We start from the raw sequence: 26,041 nt of genomic DNA, 5'->3' as shown, positions 1-26,041 counted from the left end.
CAGGAAGGAGACGCGTTCTGTCTCCTAGAGATGAATGTACTTTGATGCGAAAAGTTCAAATCAATCCGAGAACAGCAGCAAAGGACCACCAGACTTGTGGAGGTCTACAATTTGAAGATGCTGGAGGGAACGGGTACAAAAGTATCTATATCCACAGCAAAATGAGTTCTATATCGACATAACCTGAAATGCAACCCAAACACTTCCCAAGCAAGGAAGAAGCCACTGCTCCAAAACCGGCATTAAAAAAAATCCAGACTACGGTTTGAAACTGCACATGGGGACAACGATCATACTTTGGAGAAATGTCCTCTGGTCTGATGAAACAAAAATAGAACTGTTTGGCCATAAAGACCATCGTTATGTTTGGAGGAAAAGGGGGGAGTCTTACAAGCCGAGGAACACCATCCCAACCGTGAAGTATGGGAGTGGCAGCTTCAAAAATTGGATGGCAGGAAAATGATGTGGATATATGGAAGCAACATCTCAAGACGTCAGTCAGGAAGTTGAAGCTTGGTCGCAAATGGGTCTTCCAAATGGACAATGATCCAAAGCATACTTCCAAAGTTGTGGCAAAATGGCTTACAAACAACAAAGTCAAGTTATTGGAGTGGCCATCACAAAGCCCTGACCTCAATCCTATAGAACATTTTTGGGCAGAACTGAAAAAGTGTGTGCAAAATTTATTGAGTGGTTTATTGAGTGGTTGAAAAACAAGTTTTAAATGACTCCAACCTAAGTGTATGTAAACTTCCGACTTCAACTGTACCCGATGATCACCTGAAATGACCAGCATGCACCCCTGATGATCACCTGAAATGACCAGCATACAATACTGACCTGTGGTCGCACAAGAAGATAGCCCCGTAGTCATCACGGTGGCGAATGACTCTTCCAATAGCTTGGTTCACTGCCCTGGACGCCTGCTGTCTATACCAGTTCTGCCCCGACAGGTACTATCGACACACACAGAAAGGCAGAGGAACACAAATATTAACTAGATGTCCTTAGTGCATGAACATCTTTGCCAAAAACATGTTTAAAAGTATGTTTTGTTTTGCTTTTAGTGAAAAAAGTTGTGAATTGACAATTTACATGAACTTCTGTAAGGGTAGCTATTAGTGAAGTCCTAATAGAATCCTGTAATATATCATCAGTCAGAGGACCAGCGAAGGGGCTTCCTCCATACCTGCACCCCGGGGGTCTTCTTCCTGCACATCTCGTCCAGGTACTGCATCTTCAGAATGACCCGGGGGTCCATGCGGGGCGGGAACGGGAGGCCAGTGATTATGACCCCTCGGCCATATGTGTCAGCAAAATCCAGGCCCTCGCTGGCCTGGCAGAGGTACAAATAAATCAATCAAGGCACACAGAAAATACCATGTATGGGCTTAAGATCAATTCAGAGTGATGTCTCCATGCATTGTCAAAATTGTAGAGACCTTAACCTAACACTTAGCGACCTCGTTAAGAGGTTTGGATATCTTGCTAGCGACAGCTGAGGTAGTGGTCAACTTCACTTCGAGTCAAAATGCAAGCCGAGATCTCCCGCTCAGATTTGGTTTGTATTTTAAACATGAAGCCTATGCAACATTAACCTTTTACAGTTCTAGAACAACAAGGTTTGTGTAGTAGGTTTAGCCCAATACATTACTGCATATTGGATATGCTTGAATTGCCCTGCCAATGTTGTTCTTCTCAGACCATTTCAAAATAATATTTCAAAACTTGAGGTATGATCACACCAGTAATAGAGCAGTTGTTGAAGCACAGCTGAGTGAACATAAAATTGACGATTGAAAATATATTAATCAGCCCAAAACAATTCTCCACTGGTCTGACAGGTGCTTGAATCTAATGGTCAGTCTCAGCGGAGGGAGGTATAGCGCAGCTCCCTCCCTCCACTGAGACTGAACAAACAGGGGACAACATCTTCCAACATTGTGAAAATCGAAATGATTACGACGGGACACACTCCAGAAACAAATGCAAGTACATTATTTGTTTTAATTAAAAATCATAATAACAGACCAGCAGCCAGTGCTTGAGAGGATGCAATGGGCAAAACTGGTTGAAATTAAGTCATAATGAGGTCATACTGTATCAACCCGTTTCTGGTTGTATTGACACCATTTCAAATATATCTCTCTACTGGGAAATGGATCTCAAACAATGTAGTATTTTTCAGATATGAGCAATGCCTAGGACTCGGAGGCAAGTGTGCAGGTTTCCCCTCTGATTTTTTTTTTTAAATTTTTACACAATCAGACAACATACTGAGGTACAAACATCAACGACATCATACCCGCCCAGACACATTTTCTCACCCCTGTCTGTGCTACATTCTCAAAATGGCATTACTTTGTTCCTCTCCATCGCACGCGCTCTTTCAATATTGACATAATGAAGTATATGATTTTTCCATTGTCTTAATGATGGAGGATTGGTTGATTTTCAGTTTAAGTATATGGCTTCAAACAAAGATATAAAACTGTATTTTTTTGTGAAGAATCAACAACAAGTGGGACACAATCATGAAGTGGAACAACATTTATTGGATATTTCAAACTTTTTTAACAAATCAAAAACTGAAAAATTGGGCGTGCAAAATTATTCAGCCCCTTTACTTTCAGTGCAGCAAACTCTCTCCAGAAGTTCAGTGAGGATCTCTGAATGATCCAATGTCGACCTAAATGACTAATGATGATAAATACAATCCACCTGTGTGTAATCAAGTCTCCGTATAAATGCACCTGCACTGTGATAGTCTCAGAGGTCCGTTAAAAGCGCAGAGAGCATCATGAAGAACAAGGAACACACCAGGCAGGTCCGAGATACTGTTGTGAAGAAGTTTAAAGCCGGATTTGGATACAAAAAGATTTCCCAAGCTTTAAACATCCCAAGGAGCACTGTGCAAGCAATAATATTGAAATGGAAGGAGTATCAGACCACTGCAAATCTACCAAGACCTGGCCGTCCCTCTAAACTTTCAGCTCATACAAGGAGAAGACTGATCAGAGATGCAGCCAAGAGGCCCATGATCACTCTGGATGAACTGCAGAGATCTACAGCTGAGGTGGGAGACTCTGTCCATAGGTCAACAATCAGTCGTATATTGCACAAATCTGGCCTTTATGGAAGAGTGGCAAGAAGAAAGCCATTTCTTAAAGATATCCATAAAAAGTGTAGTTTAAAGCTTGCCACAAGCCACCTGGGAGACACACCAAACATGTGGAAGAAGGTGCTCTGGTCAGATGAAACCAAAATTGAACTTTTTGGCAACAATGCAAAACGTTATGTTTGGCGTAAAAGCAACACAGCTCATCACCCTGAACACACCATACCCACTGTCAAACATGGTGGTGGCAGCATCATGTTTTGGGCCTGCTTTTCTTCAGCAGGGACAGGGAAGATGGTTAAAATTGATGTGAAGATGGATGGAGCCAAATACAGGACCATTCTGGAAGAAAACCTGATGGAGTCTGCAAAAGACCTGAGACTGGGACGGAGATGTCTTCCAACAAGACAATGATCCAAAACATAAAGCAAAATCTACAATGGAATGGTTCAAAAATAAACATATCCAGGTGTTAGAATGGCCAAGTCAAAGTCCAGACCTGAATCCAATCGAGAATCTGTGGAAAGAACTGAAAACTGCTGTTCACAAATGCTCTCCATTCAACCTCACTGAGCTCGAGTTGTTTTGCAAGGAGGAATGGGAAAAAATGTCAGTCTCTCGATGTGCAAAACTGATAGAGACATACCCCAAGCGAATTACAGCTGTAATCGCAGCAAAAGGTGGCGCTACAAAGTATTAACTTAAGGGGGCTGAATAATTTTGCACGCCCAATTTTTCAGTTTTTGATTTGTTAAAAAAGTTTGAAATATCCAATAAATGTCGTTCCACTTCATGATTGTGTCCCACTTGTTGTTGATTCTTCACAAAAAAATACAGTTTTATATCTTTGTTTGAAGCCTGAAATGTGGCAAAAGGTCGCAAAGTTCAAGGGGGCAGAATACTTTCGCAAGGCATTGTAGATAGATAGGATATAGGCCCAAGGCCGAGACAATAACAAGACAGAGTGGCAGAATAAATTCAACCACACCTGTGTTTCATCACAAAACCGGAGAGCAACATCTGTCCCGTTAAGTCCACAACGCATATTGCATGTAACAAACAAGTTACTATTTAAGACATTTTTGGACTACTAAACTACTATTGATTTAGAACCATGCAGAGTTAGGCTACCACAAGTCGCTAAGAAAACACGAGCTGCCTATACTGTTCCAGCTTTAACATTCCAATATAATCAAAATCACCTATGCTTAGTCTAATACAGTGACAACTAAAAGATACCAAAAACAATCCAGTCCAATCAACATAAGCTAAATACATTGAGAAAAAAACAACATGCAACCAATTTCTAAATATTTTACAGAGTTACAGTTCCTATAAAGGAATCAGTCAATTTAAATAAATTCCTTAGGCCCTAATCTATGGATTTTACATGACTGGGAATACAGATATACATGTGTTGGTCAGAGACACTTTCAAAATAAGGTAGGGGCGTGGAAGAGAAAACCAGTCAGTATCTTGTGTGACCACCATTTGCCTCATGCGGTGCGACATCTCCTTAGCATAGAGTTCATCAGGCTGTTTATTGTGACCTGTGGAATGTTGTCCCACTCTTCAATGTCTATGTGAAGTTGCTGGATATTTGCGGTAACTGGAACACGCTGCCATACACGTCAACCCAGAGCATCCCAAACATGCTCAATGGGGGGTGACATGTCTGGTGAGTATGCAGGCCATGGAAGAACTGTGACATTTCAGCTTCCAGGAATTGTTTATAGATCTTTCCGACGTGGGGCTGTGCATTATCATGCCGAAACATGTGGTGATGGCGGCGGATGAATGGCACAACAATAGGCCTCAGGATCTCATCACGGTATCTCTGTGTATTCAAATTGTCATCGATAAAATGCAATTGTGTTCATTGACCGTAGCTTATGCCTTTCCATGAAGAGCACACTTCTCCAGCGTGCCAGTGGCCATTGAAAGTGAGCATTTGCTCACTGAAGTCCGTTACGACACCAAACTGCAGTTTGGTCAAGACCCTGGTCAGGACGACAAGCACGCACATGAGCTTCCCTGAGATGGTTTCTAACAGTTTGTGCAGAAATTCTTTGGTTGTGCAAACCCAGTTTCATCAGCTGTCCTGGTGGCTGGTCTCAGACGATCCCACTGGTGAAGAAGCCGGATGTGGAGATCCTGGGCTGGCATGATTACACATTGTCTGCGGCTGTGAGGATGGTTGAACGATGTTGGTGGCGGCTTATGACAAGAGCTCTGGTGGACATTCCTGCAGTCATCATGCCAATTGCAATGCAACACCTGTAAGGTGTTTGGATTATCTTGGCAAAGGAGAAATGCTCATAAACAGGAATATAAGACACATTTTAGAGAAAGAAGCTTTTTGTGCATATGGAAAATGTTTGGGGTATTTTATTTCAGCTCATGAAACATGGGACCAACACTTTACATGTTGCGTTAATATGTGTGTTTGGGTGCGTGCAAGTAGAAAGAAACATATTGACTCACCCTACCTGTAGATAACCACCAACGCCATCCTCTTCTTTCATGTTGCCAAAATGGTATATTAATCAGTCATACAGTGACCTACACTCTTAGTTTTTGTTGTCCTAGGCTACCTGGCTTATTCTTGCTACCTAGCCTAGCTTCCTTTCAGAGGCAACAATAGCCTACTACATTTAGCTACATATTGAACTTCCGGCAAGGGGCACTATGTATGAATGTATGGTTAGTTCAGAATCGGCGTAATAATCATCGATTGGCCAGCACGGAGAATTAACTAAAACCACAAGTCCAAACCCCTATCTCCATTCAGGCCTAATTTAGGAAAGGGACAATTTTAGCTAGGTAGCCAGCTCAGAAGTGAAAATTTAAAAAAAAATATGTCAATGACATTTGGTTTTTGTTGTGATTGGTGTGGCAATGACAAATCGAAAATGGCTTCCCTAAACCTTTTTTGGGGTGTGCCAGGACCATTCACAGTTGAGCTTGTTGAGTTCAACGCTGATTGGCTTTCATTTCATTTTATTATCAAGGGAGGCCAAATGCTCGCTGGCTTCCATTGCAGCAACAATTTTACTATTTTTGACCAGACAGAAACAGATAGATGAGCTACACATAAAGAGAGGCGCTGTTTCGCTTGCTCGGATGCTTTCTCCTGCCGAGATACATTTAGCCTCTTGCGAATTAAAGGGTAAATTATGAAACAGACGAAAGACATGAAATAATGTGTTTCTTTTTTTTCTTTGAATTTTTTCAGGAAGCCTGGCTTCCCTTGACATCCATGAATGCACGCCATTGCTGCACCCTTATATGGAATGTCTTGAAATAGGCAGACAGAAAGATTGAAAGTAAATTTAGATTGTAATACTTCTGACAGCCAACTTCTAACTCTGCCCACAACTTTTGGACTTTAAAGCATTCCCAGAAAATTACTCTGTCATTGTTCTGTAGTATGTGTTAATTTGGTCTCGTATAATAGTGTGCTGTTTTTCCAATGAGGTCTGGTGACATTCTGCTTTGCCAAATCAGGAACTGCTGTGTTGACATTCAAAATGAGGTAGCATGCTATGTTTCCCTAACATGACGATGTTAGGTCATGGAGGGTAAACAGTGACCTTTTGGTAGAAGTGATTTACAGTATGTGTGTGGGTGACTATCTGAACCAGTAAGTGCTATAAAGCCATCAGAGCAGAGGAAGTACTTCAGGCAAGGATATGGGGAAGACAGACTGACCATAACAAACAAACAGGTCTTACCTTTCCCCGACAGACCGCAAAGAAGCTGCCCCCTTTAGATTTCAAGTCATTAACTTTGTCATAATAACCATCAATTATCTAGACAAAAAGGAAATGGTATGGGTTAAGTTAGCTTCGCTGTACTAAAGATAGTGCAAGAGGAACATTCCCATGATAACGGTAATTTACTGTTACGGTCATGAAACTGCAGGTAGTGACAGAGTACATGCAGCGTTTTAAATGGGAATGTCTGCAGCACTGACCTCCGTGAACGTCCCCTTTCCCCTGGGCTCCACAAACATGGGCTTTATGTTTTCAATGCGGTCAGCATGCCCGTTTGCCTGGGGAAAAAGCAGGCATAGAAGAGCATGTTATTATATGAAGTAAGACCAAAAGGATTCTCATCACAGGCTCAGCATCAATAATGAAGCAGGAGGATCCCCTACACACACAGTGCCTTCGGAAAGCGTTCAGACCCCTTTACTTTTCCCACATTTTGTTACGTTACAGCCTTATTCTGAAATTGGTCAATTGCCCCCCCCCCCAAAAAAAACAGGTTTATTAATGTTTGCTTTTTTTTTTTTTAAATGAAACTTCACATTTACATAAGTATTCAGATCCTTTACTCAGTACTTTGTTGAAGCACTTTGGCAGCAATTACAGCATCAAGTGTTCTTGAGTATGACGTTACAAGCTTGGCACATCTGTATTTGGGGAGTTTCTCCCATTCTCCTCTGAAGATCCTCTCAAGCAGTGTCGGGATGGATGGGAAACATTGCTGCACAGCTATTTTCAGGTCTCTCCAGAGATGTCCGGGCTCTGGCTGGGCCACTCAAGGACATTCAGAGACTTGTCCAGAAGCAACTCCTGCGTTGTCTTGGCTGTGTGCTTAGGGTTGTTCTCGCATCTCCACAGAGGAACTCCAGAGCTCGGTCAGAGTGACCATCGGGTTCTTGGTCACCTCCCTGACCAAGGCCCTTCTCACCCGATTGCTCAGGTTGGCCGGGCAGACAGCTCTAGGAAGAGTCTTGGTGGTTCCAAACTTCTTCCATTTAAGAATGATGAAGGCCACTGTGTTCTTGGAGGGCCTTCAATGCTGCAGACATGTTTTAGTACCCTTGCCCAGATCTGTGCCTTGACACAATCCTGTCTCGGAGCTCTACGGACAATTCCTTCAACCTCATGGCTTGGTTTTTGCTCTGAAATGTATTTTCAACTGTGGGACAGTATATAAACATGTGTGTGCGCCTTTCCAAATCATCAATCAATTGAATTTACCACAGGTGGATTCCAATCAAGTTGTAGAAACATCTCAAGGATGATCAATGGATATAGGATGCACCCAAGCTCAATTTCAAGTCTCATAGAAAAGGGTCTTAATACTTATGTAAATAAGGTCCCTGTTTTATTTTTTATAAATTAGCACACAAAAAAATGTCATTATGGGCTATTGTGTGTATATTGCTGAGGATTTTTTTTTATTTCATCCATTTTAGAATAAGGCTATAACGTAACAAAATGTGGAATAAGTGAAGGGGTCTGAATACTTTCAGAAGGCACTGGATAAGGTCTTTAATTTATGATTTATAACACCGCTTGTCCTCAGCCGTCTAGGCAACATACACTGCTTTGGATCTGGTCCTATGCCTGCTCCAGCGTTGAATTTCTGCATTACGGTGACGTCATTGTCCAGACCTTGCATCCACGCAGTTACCAACACATGGCAATGACTGTTGCCATGTGGAGGTAACCATAAAAGTGTATAGAGTCGGCATTAGCACATACTGTACACATACAAGGCTACCTCTACATCAGGCCTTGGGTCAATTCAACACAATCTCATTTGCTGCAGGAAATGGATTGATATTCAAATCCTAACCTGAAAAGTACTTTCATAGAAAAAGTTGTCAACGTATGGGTGGAATTTCAAAAAAGTTGCTGAATTGGTAGTGTTCAAATGGTGACAACCTTTTTTCTGAGGGATCCCTAAGCTGCACTCACCCTCCAGAACTCCAGAGTCTTGTCCATCACTGGGTAAGAGGGGAAGAACACCAGCAAACCGTGAGGGACAACGCGGCCCAGATTCACTGCAGAAAGAAAAAGGAAAAATAATGAGAATTTAGGTAATTTAGTAGAATGGGTTGTCTCCAGTATGTTTCTCGAGCCAATGCTCTCTAGCATTAGAGCAATGGATGGAAGTCTAGTGAAACTACCTTTAACTTCCTTCATACTGGACACAGAGATACAAAAATGGTATCCACAAGTTCATCTGACTCAGGGGAAGTAGATAACGGCATCATTGCTAAAATTCCGTAGTATCCCTATAATATACCCCTCCCCCGATAACAATTTGCCACCGGAGGTCATTCAAAGGTCCTTGTAGATCTCTGTAATGAGTGATTTTCAAGGCGTTTACCCCAATTAAATAACATTTAAGGATACACATTACACTAGTAAATATATATTTGAATAGCCTTTGTTGTTATTAATCAATACATTAAATAATTTTGTCCACTTAGGATCATTGAAAAAAAATTGAAAGACCCTCTAAATCCCCAAAACATCTCACTACAACTCTACACATCACTACTGGCACAAGTCATTTTGATTACCACAAGTACTTAAAACAATGCACAAATAACGTTTTGCAGTATAAAAAGGACTAGCAATATGTTTAACATTGATAAACATGGCAATATATTCAAAAACATCTGTGTAACTTAGTTTCTCATGGTTGCAAAGGCAAGATACACAAATGCCACCGCAAATCAAGAACGCACAGATATTAATTTGTAGGATATATTCATCTTACCAACAGTGTTCCCTAAAGATGCCATGTTTTCAGGGACAAACCTTTGAAACAAATAGTGAGTGTGTGTTAATTAAACTAGAATGATATTATCATGTATACAGTGCCTTCAGAAAGTATTCAGACCCCTTGACTTTTTTCACATTTTGTTACGTTAAAGCCTTATTCTAAAGTGGATTAAAAAAAATACACAATCCATAATGACAAAGCGAAAACAGGTTTTTAGAAATTGTTACAAAATAATTTAAAAAAAAACCAGAAATAGCTTATTTACTTAAGTATTCAGACCCTTTGCTATGAGACTTGAAATTGAGCTCAGGTGCATACTGTTTCCATTGATCATCCTTGAGATGTCTCTACAACTTGGAGTCCACCTACAGTAAATTCAATTGATTGGACATGATTTGGAAAGGCACATACCGGTCAATAGAAGGTCCCACAGTTGAAAGTGCATGTTCGATCAAAAACCATGAGTTCGAAGGAATTGTCTGGGGAAGGGTATCAAAATATTTCTGTAGCATTGAAGGCCCCCAAGAACACAGTGGTCTAGATCATTCTTAAATGGAAAAAGTTTGGAACCACCACGACTCTTCCCAGAGCTGGCCGTCCGGCCAAACTGAGAAATCGGTAGAACAGGCCTTGGTCAGAGAGGTGACCAAGAACCCGATGCTCACTGACAGAGCTCTAGAGTTCCTCTGTGGAGATGGGAGAACCTTCCAGAAGGACAAACATCTCTGCAGCACTCCATGAATCAGGCCTTATTGGTAGAGTGGCCAGATGGAAGTCACTCCTCAGTAAAAGGCACATGACAGCCCGCTTGGGGTTTGCCAAAAGGCATCTAAACAAGATTCTCTGGTCTGATGAAACTAAGATTGAACTCTTTGGCCTGAATGCCGAGCGTTACGTCTGGAGAAAACCTGGGACCATCCCTACGGTGAAGCATGGTGGTGGTAGCATCATGCTGTGGGGATGTTTTCCAGCGGCGGGGACTGGGAGACTAGTCAGGATCGAGGCAAAGATGAGCGGAGCAAAGTAGAGATCCTTGATGAAAAGCACTCTGGAGCAGGTTAGGACCTCAGACCGGGGCAAAGGTTCACCTTCCAACAGAACAACGACCCTAAGCACACAGCCAAGACAGCGCAGGAGTGGCTTCAGGACAAGTCTCTGAATGTCCTTGAGTGGCCAAGCCAGAGCCCGGACTTGAACCTGATCGAACATCTCTGGAGAGACCTGAAAATAGCAGTGCAACAATGCTCCCCATCCAACCTGACAGAGCTTGAGAGGATCTGCAGAGAAGAATGGGAGAAACTTCCCAAATACAGGTGTGCCAAGCTTGTAGCATCATACCCAAGAAGACTTGATGCTGCAATCGCCGCCAAAGGTGCTTCAACAAAGTACTGAGTAAAGGGTCTGAATACGTATATGAAATTTATGTTTTTATTTTTGATAAATGATTTTACATTTCTAAAAACCTGTTTTTGCTTTGTCATTATCGGGTATTGTGTGTAGATTGATGAATGATTTTTCTTTATACATTTTAGAAAAAGGATGTAATGTAACAAAATGTGGAAAAAGTCAAGGGCGTATAAATACTTTCCAAAGGCACTGTATATCCCCCCAGAGAGGGTAGTCACAGCGGTGGAGGTGCCCACCTGCGGTCAAATGCTGAACTGAGCTGCACGCTGTCTGGACCGCGGTCAATTATGCTGACAAAGATCTGATCATGCTGAATCACATGGGGGTTCTCCAAGCATACTGGAAAGGGACTGTGGGAGGGGGGCAAGGGGTCAAGAGAAGTGAAACCCAAAAAAGGAAACCCAAGGTCAGTAGAAAAAACACAAAAACAGAACTGTCTCGTATGTTATGGACAAGAGCATCTGCTAAATGACCAACATGTGAATGACAAGACAAGTAGGTAAGTAACAAAGTTGATGGCTAATATCCTGCTATAGCTTTTTTTCCCGTGTGTGTGTGTGGTTGACAAATTACACACTCACATTTGCATTTCGGAGGTGAACGAGGACAGAGGGGAGAGGGTCCCGCTGGTGAGGATGATGCTGCGCACGCCCTGCCTCACCAGCTCCTGCATGCTGAACCCAGGCGAGAAGCACCAGTAACTCAGAACATTTCCTGGAATAAACCACATCCCCACTGGTTTCTTAAAATCGTAAAACACCATGGTACATCATTCAACCGGGGAACTCGGCCCAAACATGAGCGCAGATGTCCATAATACACTGTCTAGCTCAGTTAACTGCAGACAGAATTTGGATGGAGAATGGCCAAGCAACTGCCTGTAGCTAGATCTAAAGTGACCGATTGATTCAGATTTTCTTCAAGGAGAGCAGTGGACTTCTGTTCTATAATGTACAGGGATCTCAATGTCAACCTGTAGTACAAGGGCCTTTATTCTCAAATCGCCTCAGAGTAGGAGTGCTGATCACTGAGACGCTTGGTACATAAAGCCCCAGGTCCCCCGTCAATATAATCTTATTCATTATGATCGAAAAGGCCAAACTGATCCTAAAATCAGCACTCCTACACTGACACGCTTTGTGAATACAAACTGAGATCTCAGTGTTCAAAATACATACATGAAACATCCTGTTTCCATTAGATACAGTGCCTCCTAGGGTTGGGCAATGTCTGGCATGACACATTGTCCCATCAACCTGTCCAGACGTCACTGATATGCGATTGTATCATCTATTTATTTTTTACCTGGGGCGCGTTGTTGCGTTGCCTAGCAATGCAGGAAACGATCTGTAATGCAGCCTGTGTCATGCACAAACCACCGATGAAAGTCTAATCATTAGACTACAATGTGGAAATCATCTTAACAATATTGTATTTTCTTGTGTGCAAATGAATAAATATAAACCAATCATATTGTGATATGTGGTACCGATAACTTTGAATGGTGATTTGGAACCCAACGTTGTAGGCCTACGATGTGACACGAGACCCTTTCAAATGGTGATTTTGGGCGATTTCAACTGAGAGCACATGTTCACCATAGAAGACAATCACTGGGCAGTCTTCTTGGGCGAGCTAATTAGCTTAATTTGTAGCCTATCCAAATGTGGGGTATTCTTTTTATAGGTGACATACATTTTTTGTTCCCGGTTATTAAAAGTGCTGCTGTGAGAACTTACATAACACCTGTTGCGCAATTCAGGGATATGAATAAACACTTCCACAATAATATATGTTTAGAAGTTTAACTTGTACATGTAACTTTTACTGCAAACTTTATTAAATACAATTGATATTTAGTGCAGGCCTATATTATTGGCTGTTGTTTTGCAAGGATTTTCCTGCTGCACACAACTTGTCAGGTGGAAGCCAGAAACTTATGAGGTTTGTCTAAACTTCCCATTTAATTATTCTATATTGCAATTGTTGGTTGTCTCGCTCGCTCTCATTACCATATCATGCTTTTATTTACAAACATAACTTTCTAAGATAAAACTCTGTATTGGCCTCCTATACCCATTTTAAAGTTAATCATGAAAAATATGCTTAGACCAACATGTCACATTCAAACCGAATGGCAATTGGGACAAAAATGGGAAATTAAGTGTTTTAAAACAAGCCAGATTAAAAAGGAGTGTCTGCTGCAAAAGGCCCATGATCATCCAACATTGGAGGTGAGCGAGAGAAATGTCATCTGATATTTTGCACAGCTTTTTGCACTCTCCGCTCCATCTACATACATTGTAGGCCTACTCTTGCATTATGTTGATAGTAGGCTAAGTCTACACACACACACACATTTATTGAAAAAGGCAATGGCAAATGGGAATAGGAAGGTGAATTGGCGTGTCACCCGGCTGGGAGGTCAGAATTGTGCACTGCCCGACTCCAGCGGTGCCAGTCATGTACAAATAGATTAAAATATCTTCTGTAAAAAAAATCAAACATAAAAACTATCGTCTGTTACATCACAATGTCATTACCATCGACGGTGTGTCTCAAAGGGTTGGGCGATATTGTATCGTAACGTCGCCCAATGCCAGTGCTTTCTAAAAGTATTCATACCCGTTGACTTATTCCACATTTTGTTCTATTATTACAGCCTGCTTTCAAAATGGATTACATTCTCACCCATCTACACACAATACCCCATAATGACAAAGGGAAAACATGTTTTTAGAAATGTTAGAAACATTTTAAATGAAATACTTTGTAGAAGCACCTTTGGCGGCGATTACAACTTTGAGTCATCTTGTATGTGTACGTCTATCAGCTTTGCACAACTGGATTTGGGCACTTTCTCCCAATCTTCCTAGCAGATTTTCTCAAGCTCGGTTAAATTAGATAGGGAGTGGTGGTGAACAGCAATCTTCAAGTCTTCCCACAGATTTTCAATAGGACTCAAGTCTGGGCTTTGGCTGGGCCACTCAAGGACATTCAAATTCTTGTTCTGAATCTTCACTCCAGTCTAAGGTTGTTTGCACTCTGAAGCAGGTTCTCATCAAGGATTTGCCTGTATTTGATTACATTCATTGTTCCCTCTATCCTTTTCGGGCTCCCAGTCCCTGCCTCTAAAAAGCATCCATAGCATGGAGCTGTGCCTGGTTTTCTCCAGACAAAGTGCTTTGTATTCTGGCCAAAGTGTAACATTTCTCTAAATCAGAGACCGTTGTCCTTTTGGCAGGTTCTCCCATCTCAGCCAAAGAACTTTTGTAGTTCTGTCATTAGGTTCTTGGTCACCTCCCTGACCAAGGTCCTTCTTGCCCGGTTGGTCAGTTTGGTTGGACGGCCAGCTCTAGGCAGTCTGGGAAACTTGGAAACTTTCAACACTAGAAATGATTTATTCCCTTCCCCAGATATATGAATCAGAACAATTATCTCTCGGAGACCTATGAACAGTTCCTTGGTATGGTTTAGTTTTTGCTCTGACACACACTGTCAACTGTGGGACCTTATAAAGACATGTGTGTTTCTTTCAAAATCATGTCCAAATAATTGAATTTGCCACAGATGGACTCTCAAGTTATAGTGACATCAAGGATGATCAAAGGAAATTGGATGCACCTGAGCTCAATTTGCAAAGAGGTGTGAATATCTATGTAAATGTAGTATTTCTCCATTTCATTTTCAATAAATAAGCTAATTAACATGTTTTCACTGCGTCATTATGTGTAGATGGGTTTTTATACTTTATCCATTTTGAATTCAGGCTGTAACAACAAAATGTGGAATAAGTCAAGGGGTATGAATACTTTCTGAATGCACTGTAAATCATGATTGGAGGCTACCAATCAAAAGTTACAATGGAGTCCTCAAGAGGCCACCTCACATTGATGCATCTCTAATTCACCACTGCGTAGTGCTATATACTGTAGTCCTACGGAGTATTAACCCATTTGTCTAGGCAACTTGAGATCAGTGTTCATATTGTTACTGTTAGAGCAGTTTATGAAAAAGCCTGTTCATTATTTTGAAAAATAAAAAAGGATATGTATATAAAAATACTTACCTTTATGTTTGAAGAATATTTTGTTATAATGAAGGAAATATCTACCTGTGGTGGTCGGTACCGTTTAAGATGAGGGAGGACAATTATTAGTATTTTTTATGAGCATGACCTTATTTCTAGTACAGCATATCATTCATATTCCATTCACCCAGCTCAATGTAACATCGATATGTTTGGGCTACTACATGAGACTCAAATATTCCCTATAGCCATCATGAGGTTGCTACAACCTAGCCTATGAATGAAAGTTTACGATGTAGGTGCACAGGTTGAGATAAACATTTTAGTAATCAAGGTGACAGACAGCGACACATTATATTGCCTTGCACACTCTTGCTGATCTAAGTTGTAATCATTAGTCTAATCATTGGAGTTTCATTTGGACAAATTCTGGTATGTTTATGGCTGTTTCGTTCGGTTTCCTTCCGTTTAAGAAATGTTTTTCTACAGAATCGACGGAATGAATACACCCCTGATCACACGCAAACACAGTTCACTTTCATTGCAGCCACATACAAACAGCATGATCACTTTGCTCATTGCAATTCCTTCTCACATCTATGCGCTATCCTCCTCTCTCACATTTTCCCTTCACGTTGTGTAATTCAGTGCACAACACATTAGTGGTCTGTGACCAGGCAACAACAAAAAAACGTTCCAAGTCGAACATTCATATCATAACTGCTACACAGCCTACATCGTTGTCAACATATTAGCTAGCTAACGTCATAGTTAGCATAGCTAATAGAACTGACGCATTAGTAAACCCATACAATCATGCAGTAGAGTGTACAGTCGGCAAACAGTTTAGCATTTACACCGGCGGGCCTGTGGCAATAAATTAAGAAAACCAAAAGCTCAGCTTGACTTGGAAGAGTTTCAGTTTTGGATAGCCAGGTAGCGAACAAAGCATCTCTCTGAGCCGGGTGTTTGTGTAGGCTAAACTAGCTAGCTGCATTCGCCAAGTAAACGAAAGTGAAAAATGAAATCTCTTCTCCATTTTTGAAGAAATGTATTTGTTCAATAAAGACTGACAGACTGTTACCTTGTTTTTTGGAGGAAGATGAAGACCACACATCAGTATTTTGTTTTTTCTTATGATGGCTGGTGTCTTTATGGATATGGACCTGTGACAGAGGATATGTGCCAAAACAGTATTAAAACCATGGTTCAAATTTACAATTCTGACTGGCATTTGTATTTCCAGATACAGATGAAATAGTGACTACAGTGACTATTACACACCTTAAATTTAGTGGTGCTGGATTGCATGCTGAGCGGCATGTTTGCACCTTTGTTGCCCTCTTGTGTATCAACACAGAACACCAGCTAGTGAGATAAAAGAAGAGAAAGAACATGATACAGTATTCACATTGGACATACATTGATAGACTTAAAACAAGGACATTGTTCCTGTTCCAATGCTTTGTATTTTGCTTTATCTCAACCACATCTCCCTTCTCTAATCCCTCTATATCACTATATCATCCCCCTCTTCTTTCTTTCCCTGATCTCGTTTCTTTACTTCCCTCTGTCCCATCTGTAGGACAGGAAACCCTCTGAAAATCATTAGGTCTGAGAAGTGCTCAACATCTTAGTGTAAATTTTTTATTAAAAATAAATACATGAAAGGAAGAAAAAAAACAACGCTTTAAAAGGGCACCAAACCTGAATTATGTCTGCCAATTTCTGTAATCCAGTTGTGTTCATGAATATGCCTGGTTCTGTTAAAAGAAATAAACACTTATAGTATCACCTCCATCACTAACTATGTTCAGACACTTCGCATTCAAATGACAATGTAATTTACAGTACTAGAAAAGGCAGTGAAAAGCGAAAGCAAATAATGGAAGGCGTAACTTAAATCCTAAAACTACAATGACTCAGGACTTCAGACAAGTGGACCATACAATAGCTCAATAATAACATTTTAGAATTGATTGAATTAGCTTTCAAAATGTTATTTTAGATTTGAACTTGATATCACATCAGAATGGCTGAATAAAGGGGAAGCCATATGAACAGAGACTCACTTCCAGCCAGATATCCAGTGATCTGCTCCAGGGCTTCAAAGATGGGCGTCCTTGTGTCAAATGTGAGGTGAGCCTTCTGGAACAACTCGTAGATGAAGCTGAGAGGGATGGTTTAAAGTGTACAGAATGTGGATGAGCGCTTTCTACGATTCATACCCCTTGACTTATTCAACATTTTGTTGTGTTACAGCCTGAATTCTAAACATATTAAATAAAATAAAAATCCTCACCAATCTACACCCAATAACCCATCATGACAAAGTGAAAACATGCTTTTTGAAATGTTTGCAAATTTATTGAAAAAGAAAGAGAAATAGCTCATTTACATAAGAATTCACACCCCTGAGTGAATACATGATAGAATCCCCTTTGGCAGAGATTTCAACTGTGAGTCATTCTGGGTAACTCTCTAAGAGCTTTGCACAACTGGATTGTACAACATTTGCACATTCATCAAGCTCTGCCAAGTTGGTTGTTGACAATTACTAGACACCCATTTTCAAGTTAAAACTGTAACTTGGCCACTCAGGAACATTCAATGTCATCTTGGTAAGCAACTCCAGTGTATATTTGGCTTTGTGTTTTAGGTTTTTGTCCTGCTGAAAGCTGATTGTCTCCCAGAGTCTGTTGGAAAGCACACTGAACCAGGTTTTCCTCTAGGATTTTGCCTGAGCTTAGTATTCAAGACATAATGTTCATTTCTTTGCCACATTTTTTGAAGTTTTATTTTAGTGCCTTATTGCAAACAGGATGCATGCTTTAGAATATTCTGTTCATATTCTGTAGTTATTTTCACTCTGTTATTTAGCTAGCTTGTGGAGTAACTACAATGTTGATCCATCCTCAGTTTTCTATCACAGCCATTAAACTCTAATTGTTTTAAAGTCACCATTGGCTCATGGTGAAATCACTGGGTAGTTTCCTTCATTCCGGCAAATGAGTTATGAAGGATCTTTGTAGTGACGGTGTATTGATACACCATCCAGTGTGGTTAATAACCTCGCCATGCTCAAAGGGTAATTCAATGTCTGCCCCCCACCAATAGGTGCCCTTCTTTGCAAGGCATTTGTGATTGAATCTGTGTTTGACATTCACTGCTCGACTGATGGAACTGACAGATAATTGTTCAGTGCATTCGGAAAGTTTTCCACATTGTTACATTACAACCTTATTCTAAAAAGGTGTGCCTTTCCAAATCATGTCCAATCAATTTAATTTACCACAGGTGAACTGCAATCAAGTTGTAGAAACATCTCAAGGATGATCAATGAAAACAAGATGCAATTTCGAGTCTCATAGCAAAGGGTCTGAATACATATGTAAATAAGGCATTTGTTTTTTAATGTTAATATATTTGCAAAAATGTATATTTGTTTAATCCATTATAGAATAAGCCTGTAATGTAACAAAATGTGAACAAAAGTCAATGGGTCTGAATACTTTCCAAAGGCACTGTATATACAGTGCCAGTCAAAAGTTGACACACCTACTCATGCAAGGGTTTTCGTTATTTTTTAAAACTATTTTCTATTTTTTTGAGGTATGCGGTCAACAATGCTTGACTCAGGGAGGAGGACGCCCCTGCCATGCATAGTCCCATGGGATGTTGGCTATCAACAACAAGGCAACTCCTATGACTAATTGGGAATGGGACTCAAGCGTAGGATTGATCACCCTGTCGCTGGCCGCCTTTGGGGAGGGTGTATAGTGTGAAAGGCCGAAACACCCTAGGAACCAAAGGTACACTACTGACGATGCGCTCCCCAAATTTCACCACGTTCACTGTTTATTAACTCTTGGAAGTGCTTGCACAACGGATAGTAACATCTCATCCTGTGTTCTTGGAATCAAAATTAAAAATTATACATTGTAGAATAATATTGAAGACATTAAAACTATGAAATAACACATATGGAATCATGTAGTAACAAAAAGTGTTAAATCAAAATATATTCTATATTTGAGATTCTTCAATGTAGCCACCCTTTGCCTTGATGACAGCTTTGCACAGTCTTGGCAGTGTTTGAATAGTTATGTAAGTTATTTCTGTTTTTTTATTTTTAATATATTCGCAAACATTTTTAAAAACTTGTTTTCGTTTTGCCATTATGGGGTAGTGTGTGTAGATGGATTAAATAAAAACATTCTCTCATCAGTTTTAGAATAAGACTAACGTATCAAAATGTGGGAAAAGTCAAGGGGTTGGAATACTTTCCCATGCACTGTATTTAGGCTTGCTAAAAAAAAAGAAAGAAAAGGGTTGAATACTTATTGACTCAAGACATTTCACCTTTTCATTTTTAACATAATTCCACTTTGATATCATGGGGTGTAGGCCAGTTACATAATCTCTCAATTGATTCCATTTTAAATTCAGCCTCTAATACAACAAAATATGGAAAAAGTGAAGGGGTGTGAATATTTTCTGAAGGCACTGTAAATGCAAGCATGATGCTTTGAAGGGCATTACCATAAAAATACACTAATGTACATGAAATGTAAAATGTGCTTTACCCTTCATGATCTTTGGAGATGACAGCAGTAACCAAATGCATAGCCTGTCAAGTGCTTTTGCAATGGTGCTATGAGGTGAGTTCCAAAATAAATGCATCGACTTTATCCTTAATTCTCTTTTGGGCGGTGATGACAGTCATAATCAAAAACATCTCAATATTAATATCACGTATACCCTCTGCAAAACCCAGAAGCACACACCTTCCAGGTTTGGTGATCCCCTTGTCCGGCACGTCGTAAGAATCAATGGCCGCCTCCAGATCCAGAAGTATCTCTGCAAAAACCATTTATGTAAGAAGGGAGTTGTGCAGTGCAATCTCTACGATATTAAACATTTAAACCATTAGACACATTCATTGGTGAAATCCCATTCTTCTTAAAGCAGCAATCAGCAGTAGAAACAATAACAAAGCAGTCTCCCTTGCCCTGGTTTGGTAAAAAGCTGAGGGATGGGGCTGGAGAAATGTAACCACTCTCAAATGCATAGGGCTAGAGATGCAAGAACTGACCATCCATATCAAAATGATAGTTTTAACCATGTGTTGAAGCTATATAGGGGGCGGCAGGTAGCCTAGTGGTTAGAGAGTTGGGCCAGTAACCGAAAGGTTGCTGGATCGCATCCCCATGCCGACAAGGTAAAAATCTGTCATTCTGCCCCCTGAACAAAGGCATGATTCCCTGGTAGGCCGTCATTGTAAATAAGAATTTGTTCTTAACTGACTTGCCTAGATAAATAAAGGTTAACGTTAAAAAATATATATAGTTTTTGTTTAAAATGTTATTTGTTTACAACCATTGGCATAAAACAAGCTTATATTTTGGGTTCTGATGGGGTACGACTAAGCTCATAAGGCATTTATAAGTTAAATTCTTCATGAATCATTGGGTACATATAATTCATTTATAAGTCCAAAAATGGATGTAGCAACTGCTGAATGCTCCTTTAAGAGAGGAGTGTATGATGGTTGCATGACAAACAGGATAAAATAACTTACGTTTTATTTTAGCAATGGTGGTTATGTCCAATTTCAAACCTGGAATGAAAGAATTATTAAAGGTGGCACTTTCAAAAAAAAAAAAACTGTTTCCGTTTCAAATTTAACAATGTCGTAAAATTGTCATAATACAATTCACACATTACTCAATCAATGGAACCAGGAGGACATTACTTCATTGATCTCTGCATATGAATATAGGGGGGGGGGAGAAATCATGAATGAGTCCTTACAATGAGTTTGCAAATTGTGTGGACAATAATTATTCTGACCCCCATTTATGGATTCCATATTGAAGTCCTCTGAGACGTCTCCTCGCCCGGCCTCTTTGGCCTGCTCCGCAAGCAGCTTGTCCACAGCATCGATAGCTGATGCCAGGTCATAGGGCGTGAGGTCAAAGGATGTGGACTCCTCACACATCTTTTCCTGTGGGCATTTTAAGTGGTCAGAGCAGTCAGAGGAAAAAAATTACAGTGGTTCATGTTTATAAGGGTAAACAACAGAAACAGTTTCCTTTTTTTGCAAATTAAAAGGAGTACTTTGTTTTCAAAACATCCAGGTTGTCCATCCCCGTTTGTCAGTTTTCTTCCGTTTAGTGCCTAATGGATATTTTCCTGTTCATGAGTTTTGCACAAAGTGCTAAATACCTGAAAAATGGTCTCGTAATACCTGGTAATGGTTGAACCGTAATCCGCTATGCTTAAACCTTTCTAATGGAGGAATATATTAGGATGTTGGTGAATAATTTCTGCAGATCCTCTCAAGCTCTGTCAGGTTGGATGGGGAGCATCGCTTTACAGCTATTTTCAGGTCTCTCCAGAGATGTTAGATCGGGTTCAAGTCCAGGCTCTGGCTGGGCCACTCAAGGACATTCAGAGATTGGTCCCAAAGCCACTCCTGCAGCCGAAGCCACGTCTTGGCTGTGTGCTAACGGTTGTTGTCCTGTTGGAAGGCGAACCTTCATCCCAGTCTGAGGTTTTGAGCGCTCTGGAACAGGTTTTCGTCAAGGATCTCTCTGTACTTTGCTCCCTTCATCTTTCTCTCAATCCTGACTAGTCTCCCAGTCCCTGCCTCTTCTCATGGTCTGAGAGTCCTTTAGGTGCCTTTTGGCAAACACCAAGCAGGCTGTCATGTGTCTTTTACTGAGGAGTGGCTTCCGTCTGGCCACTCCACAATAAAGGCCTTATTGGTGGAGAGCTGCGGAGATGGTTGTCCTTCTGGAAGGTTCTCCCATCTTCACAGAGGAACTCTGGAGCTCTGTCAGGTTGACCATCGGGTTCTTGGTCACCTCCCTGACCAAGGCCCTTCTCCCCCGATTGCCAGCTCTAGGAAGAGTCTTGGTGGTTCCAAACTCCTTCCATTTAAGAATGATAGAGGCCACCATGTTACTGGGGACCTTCAATGCTGCAGACATGTTTTTATACACAATCCTGTCTCGGAGCTCTACAGACAATTCTTTTGACCTCATGGCTTGGTTATTTCTCGGACATGCACTGTCAACTTGAATTTACCATATGTGGACTCCAATCAAGTTGAACAAACATCTCAATGATGATCAATGAAAGCCTCATAGCAAAAGGATCTGAATACTTATGTAAAAAGAAAAAAAATAACATTTTTTTTAAATAAATTGGCAACAATAAAAAAAAAACTGTTTTCGCTTAATCATTATGGGTTTGTGTGTGTTGATTGATGAGGAAAATGTTGTTTTTTTAAAATCCATTTTAGAATAAGGCTGTAACGTAACAAAATGTGGAAAAAGTGAAGGGGTCTGAATACTTTCCAAATGCACTGTATAGTACTGCAGTAGGCAAGCAGAGTTGGGAGACTATAGAGACAACAGCCAGCAGCCAGCCACTTGGCAGCCTTCCAGATTGTTCTCAAAGTTGTAATAACTCCAAACTCCTGGACGGGGCGGGGGGTTGGAGGAAGACACAGAGAGACAGAAGGCGGCCACTGAAAGCAAACCAGTTTTGCCTGAAATTAAAATGGAGACATAATAAATAAATCAACATGGCTGGTTCTCGTTTTTTCTTCCAACCTATAAAATGGATTGAAGTTGGGGCTTGGGGGGTACTAGGGTTGGCAGTGTCGACACACTATGGATGCAGGTCTCGATTATTTGGCTTAGTCATGCTCGTGCTCTGCAGTTTGTCTGGCAGTCATTTTATGGCTGCTCTTTAGTTTCACAAAAGCAGACTACAGCTACTGCTGCTGATGCCTTACTGAAATAAATATAGCTCAACTCTATCCACACAGTGAAAAACAATAGTTGTAAAGGAAAGCCAACAGTGTGACGAGGGCTATAATGATGATAATGGACATTTTTCTCACAGGGAGAAAAGCCAATCAGGGCCACGTTCAGAAGGCAAACATTGTGGATAGAAATGTACTATTTATAACAAATATGCCTCTCTGACTCTATTCATGACCATGTTCCACAATGTTATAGTGCTGTGCGACGTTTGTTCTTGGTAGCCATGAAGAGTTGGTTTTGGAGCATATGACTGCCGGGTTATTATTGCAAAGTCAGAGGCTCCTATTAGTGCTGGGAGGCTGGGCAACAACAGCCTTGCGTGACTTGCACATCGCCTCACCATGTTCTATTCCGTACCCCACTCCGATCTGGTTGTGGTCTAAAAAGGCAGGCAGGGAGGCTGTACACTGACTGCAGTGCAGTGTGTGTGATCAGGCAGTGGCCAGATTGCATAACACCCAGAGGAGAGCAGGTTGTTCTCAGGCTCTCTCACGGAAGGCTGCCACACTGGCTCTGGCTGGAGGCGGTTTAATAGGACACACCAGGATAGTGTTGTTCAGTAGGAAGAAAATGTTGCAAAAAGGCAAGGCATTACCTGAATTTGTCCAGTAATACTTTTTTGATTTTCATGTTTTACAGTGTGCTTTAGTGAACACAACCCCGAAGGTAGAGGATAGAAAATAACTGGGATAAAACAGAGAAGTATTAAAATACCCTCAAATAAAAAAGGTGACATTCTGTACAGTTGACTCACGAAGCATTTGATCACAAATCCAATATGCTGAAGTAGAGACAAATTAAAAGATTTAGCTTTACTTTCCAAATAAATACATAGGGGAGTGTATATTGATGAAATGTGTTGGTGGTATTTTTTGCAACTTGCAGTTTTACATATATTTTTTGCAGAACTGTGTGCACAAGTGGCAATGTGCCCCATCAACATCCTCTTATAAAAAAATGTATCTTCCTATTGTGCCCCGATGAAGGCATTTAGCCAAAAAAAGTGCTTTGGATAATCGACTACCTTAAAATTGTATTAACATTTTCCTTTAAGAGAGGCAGAATATTTTATATCTTCATGGAACTTGGATGTTTCAAAATTGTGTTGGGTGAAGAAGGGGATCATCAATTATCAATGACCTCCATTGCTCATGAATAAACCAAGGAGACCTGCAGTCCAACTTACCACGTTATGCGCTTCGTCGAAAATGACCACTGCCCCTTTCAACTCGATGTTGTGCGCCCTGCGACTCTGTCAAGCAATGAGGAAGAAATGTAAAATTAATTGTGAAAAGAGCACAATTTTGTGAAAATATACTTTACAAAATTTTAAAAGCCAATATGTAGTCTGTATGCATCCATGTCATGACTTAAACATGCTAATATAGCAGTCTAAAATAAGCCTGACAGGGGTTTAATGGCTAGCACATGAGAAACATGTGCTGTAAGATTGACCAAGTACCTAAAAGCAGCACTCACAGACCCTTTCAAGGCAGGCATGACACAGCAGTTTCTAACAAAGCCTACATTTGTACTACTATTAAGCAACTAACTGAAACTGAAATCTAAAATATTGCATTATAAGTTTGCAGAGAGAAAAGAGACCACACATTTCTTTAGTGTGATTCAACAATAATACATCATAACGAGCAGTTAAATTTGATTCAACAAAGCCAGTCAACCGACAGGTCAACAAATCTTACTTGGTAGCATTGGATATACTGTATGATCCTCTGTGAATTCTTGTTTGATTAAGTAAATGACTTGCTAGTACTATAAAGCTAAAGAACGGTCAAGACCATTTTCAGGGAGAAATTATTGTGCCTCCTCATACATCAGGGTCGTATTCACTTGGCACCAAACAGAAGACAACAGACTTGGAAAGAGAGGGACTACCTTAACTTACACAATAAGAAACCTTTGTTTTTGTGCAAAACATTTTGCAACAGTGTGCACTAATAAATACGACCCATATGACCTCGCATTCTCAGAATCACAGAGGAACACTTGGCTCACCTTTGGGTCCAGGAGATAGTTGTAAGGCATGAATATGATTTCTGCCTGCTGTTTCAAGGAACGTGAGAGGTAGTATGGGCAGACCCTATGGAAACAGGGCAACTGTGAGACAAAGAAAAAGGGATGCTCCAGGAAACCAATACATTTCCAAAATAGGGATATTAAAAAGTCCTCTCCAGAAATAAGTCAATGATTGCATGAAGAAAGAGTATGGCAGAGAGAAAAAAACAGATGCGTGCAGTGTGATTTGGAATGAAGATGATAGGCACAGGTTAAAGACTGAATTCAATGAATCTTCATTAATAAGCATGAAAAGAATTGACCTTGTAAAAACACAAGTCTCAAACTAAACCTCCCTGGCAAAACGGTAGTGGAGTGAATAATTACAAATCCCATATAGCTACATCCAAAAGTTTGCCTCTAGTCCTTACACCCCCTGCCTATCTGAATTGCAAGACAAATTAATTACAAAACATAATGCCTCAAAATACATCCTCCTGTTTCCCAGGTTTCTATTAGTTGCCAGTGGGGGTGGCACATCAGAGGGAATCCAGTAGGCTGCCATACTCTAACTGATGGCCCCAGCTATAACTGAAAGCCTTCATATCTGGCAACCGGCATCCCCTGAAACAGCCTTCGCAGCTTAAATGCTCCAGAGACATTAATATTCCAATATGCCCTCCACAAACAAGACTAATGATACCGGTTTGTAGCCAAGCTGGTGAGGCTAGGGGTTTGGAAGAAGGGGTGGAATAGTACAAGAAGAGGTGGAATGGGAGATTTCATACCTTTGCTTGTTGCCAGCTTTCACCAGATCTTCAACATCCAAAATAGAGTTCACCAGGTCTTTATCCATGCTCTTCTCTGGAGATGGGAGAAAAATCAAAGATCCGATTTCACAATTAATTGCAGGGATTTTAATTAATTAAACTATTGGTCAATGACAATTACTATTTTTTTTTGGGGGGGGGGGGGCAGCTGTACACAACAGCTTATGAACTTGTTTTTACTAGATTTTGTCAATGCCCTCAATCATAGAGGATAATAAAAGTAAGTGCTTAAAGACAGTACCAGGAATAAAGATACACATGTTACTAGTTT

At 40.6% G+C, this 26,041-nt stretch overlaps 1 protein-coding gene across 4 annotated transcripts in view; it reads right to left on the bottom strand.

Annotated features, from left to right (window-relative positions):
- The window catches only part of rtel1 (regulator of telomere elongation helicase 1), a 56,430-nt gene that overhangs the window by 28,425 nt on the left and 1,964 nt on the right, over window positions 1-26,041 (bottom strand). For all 4 annotated transcript variants that reach the window (XR_010450133.1, XR_010450134.1, XR_010450135.1 and 1 more), the window contains exons 6-23: window positions 25,729-25,804; window positions 24,941-25,025; window positions 24,111-24,176; window positions 20,940-21,093; window positions 20,668-20,706; window positions 19,874-19,946; window positions 17,159-17,256; window positions 16,794-16,849; window positions 16,371-16,454; window positions 16,171-16,252; window positions 11,638-11,770; window positions 11,293-11,406; window positions 9,644-9,684; window positions 8,833-8,918; window positions 7,095-7,172; window positions 6,853-6,930; window positions 1,190-1,336; window positions 841-956 (exon numbers count right to left, since the gene is read on the bottom strand). Coding sequence is in view for 1 of the 4 variants with exons in the window: in XM_064923132.1 (XP_064779204.1) it covers window positions 841-956; window positions 1,190-1,336; window positions 6,853-6,930; window positions 7,095-7,172; window positions 8,833-8,918; window positions 9,644-9,684; window positions 11,293-11,406; window positions 11,638-11,770; window positions 16,171-16,252; window positions 16,371-16,454; window positions 16,794-16,849; window positions 17,159-17,256; window positions 19,874-19,946; window positions 20,668-20,706; window positions 20,940-21,093; window positions 24,111-24,176; window positions 24,941-25,025; window positions 25,729-25,804 (1,606 nt within the window). In the remaining 3 variants the exon portion in view is untranslated. The remainder of the gene's footprint in view (window positions 1-840; window positions 957-1,189; window positions 1,337-6,852; window positions 6,931-7,094; window positions 7,173-8,832; window positions 8,919-9,643; window positions 9,685-11,292; window positions 11,407-11,637; window positions 11,771-16,170; window positions 16,253-16,370; window positions 16,455-16,793; window positions 16,850-17,158; window positions 17,257-19,873; window positions 19,947-20,667; window positions 20,707-20,939; window positions 21,094-24,110; window positions 24,177-24,940; window positions 25,026-25,728; window positions 25,805-26,041) is intronic.

The sequence above is a fragment of the Oncorhynchus masou genome, chromosome 18 (assembly GCF_036934945.1).
Source record: "Oncorhynchus masou masou isolate Uvic2021 chromosome 18, UVic_Omas_1.1, whole genome shotgun sequence".
In the NCBI taxonomy this organism is placed as follows: Eukaryota; Metazoa; Chordata; class Actinopteri; order Salmoniformes; family Salmonidae; genus Oncorhynchus; species Oncorhynchus masou.
The sequence above is the reverse complement of the archived record's forward strand: the minus strand, read 5'-3'. Positions and strand labels throughout refer to the sequence as shown.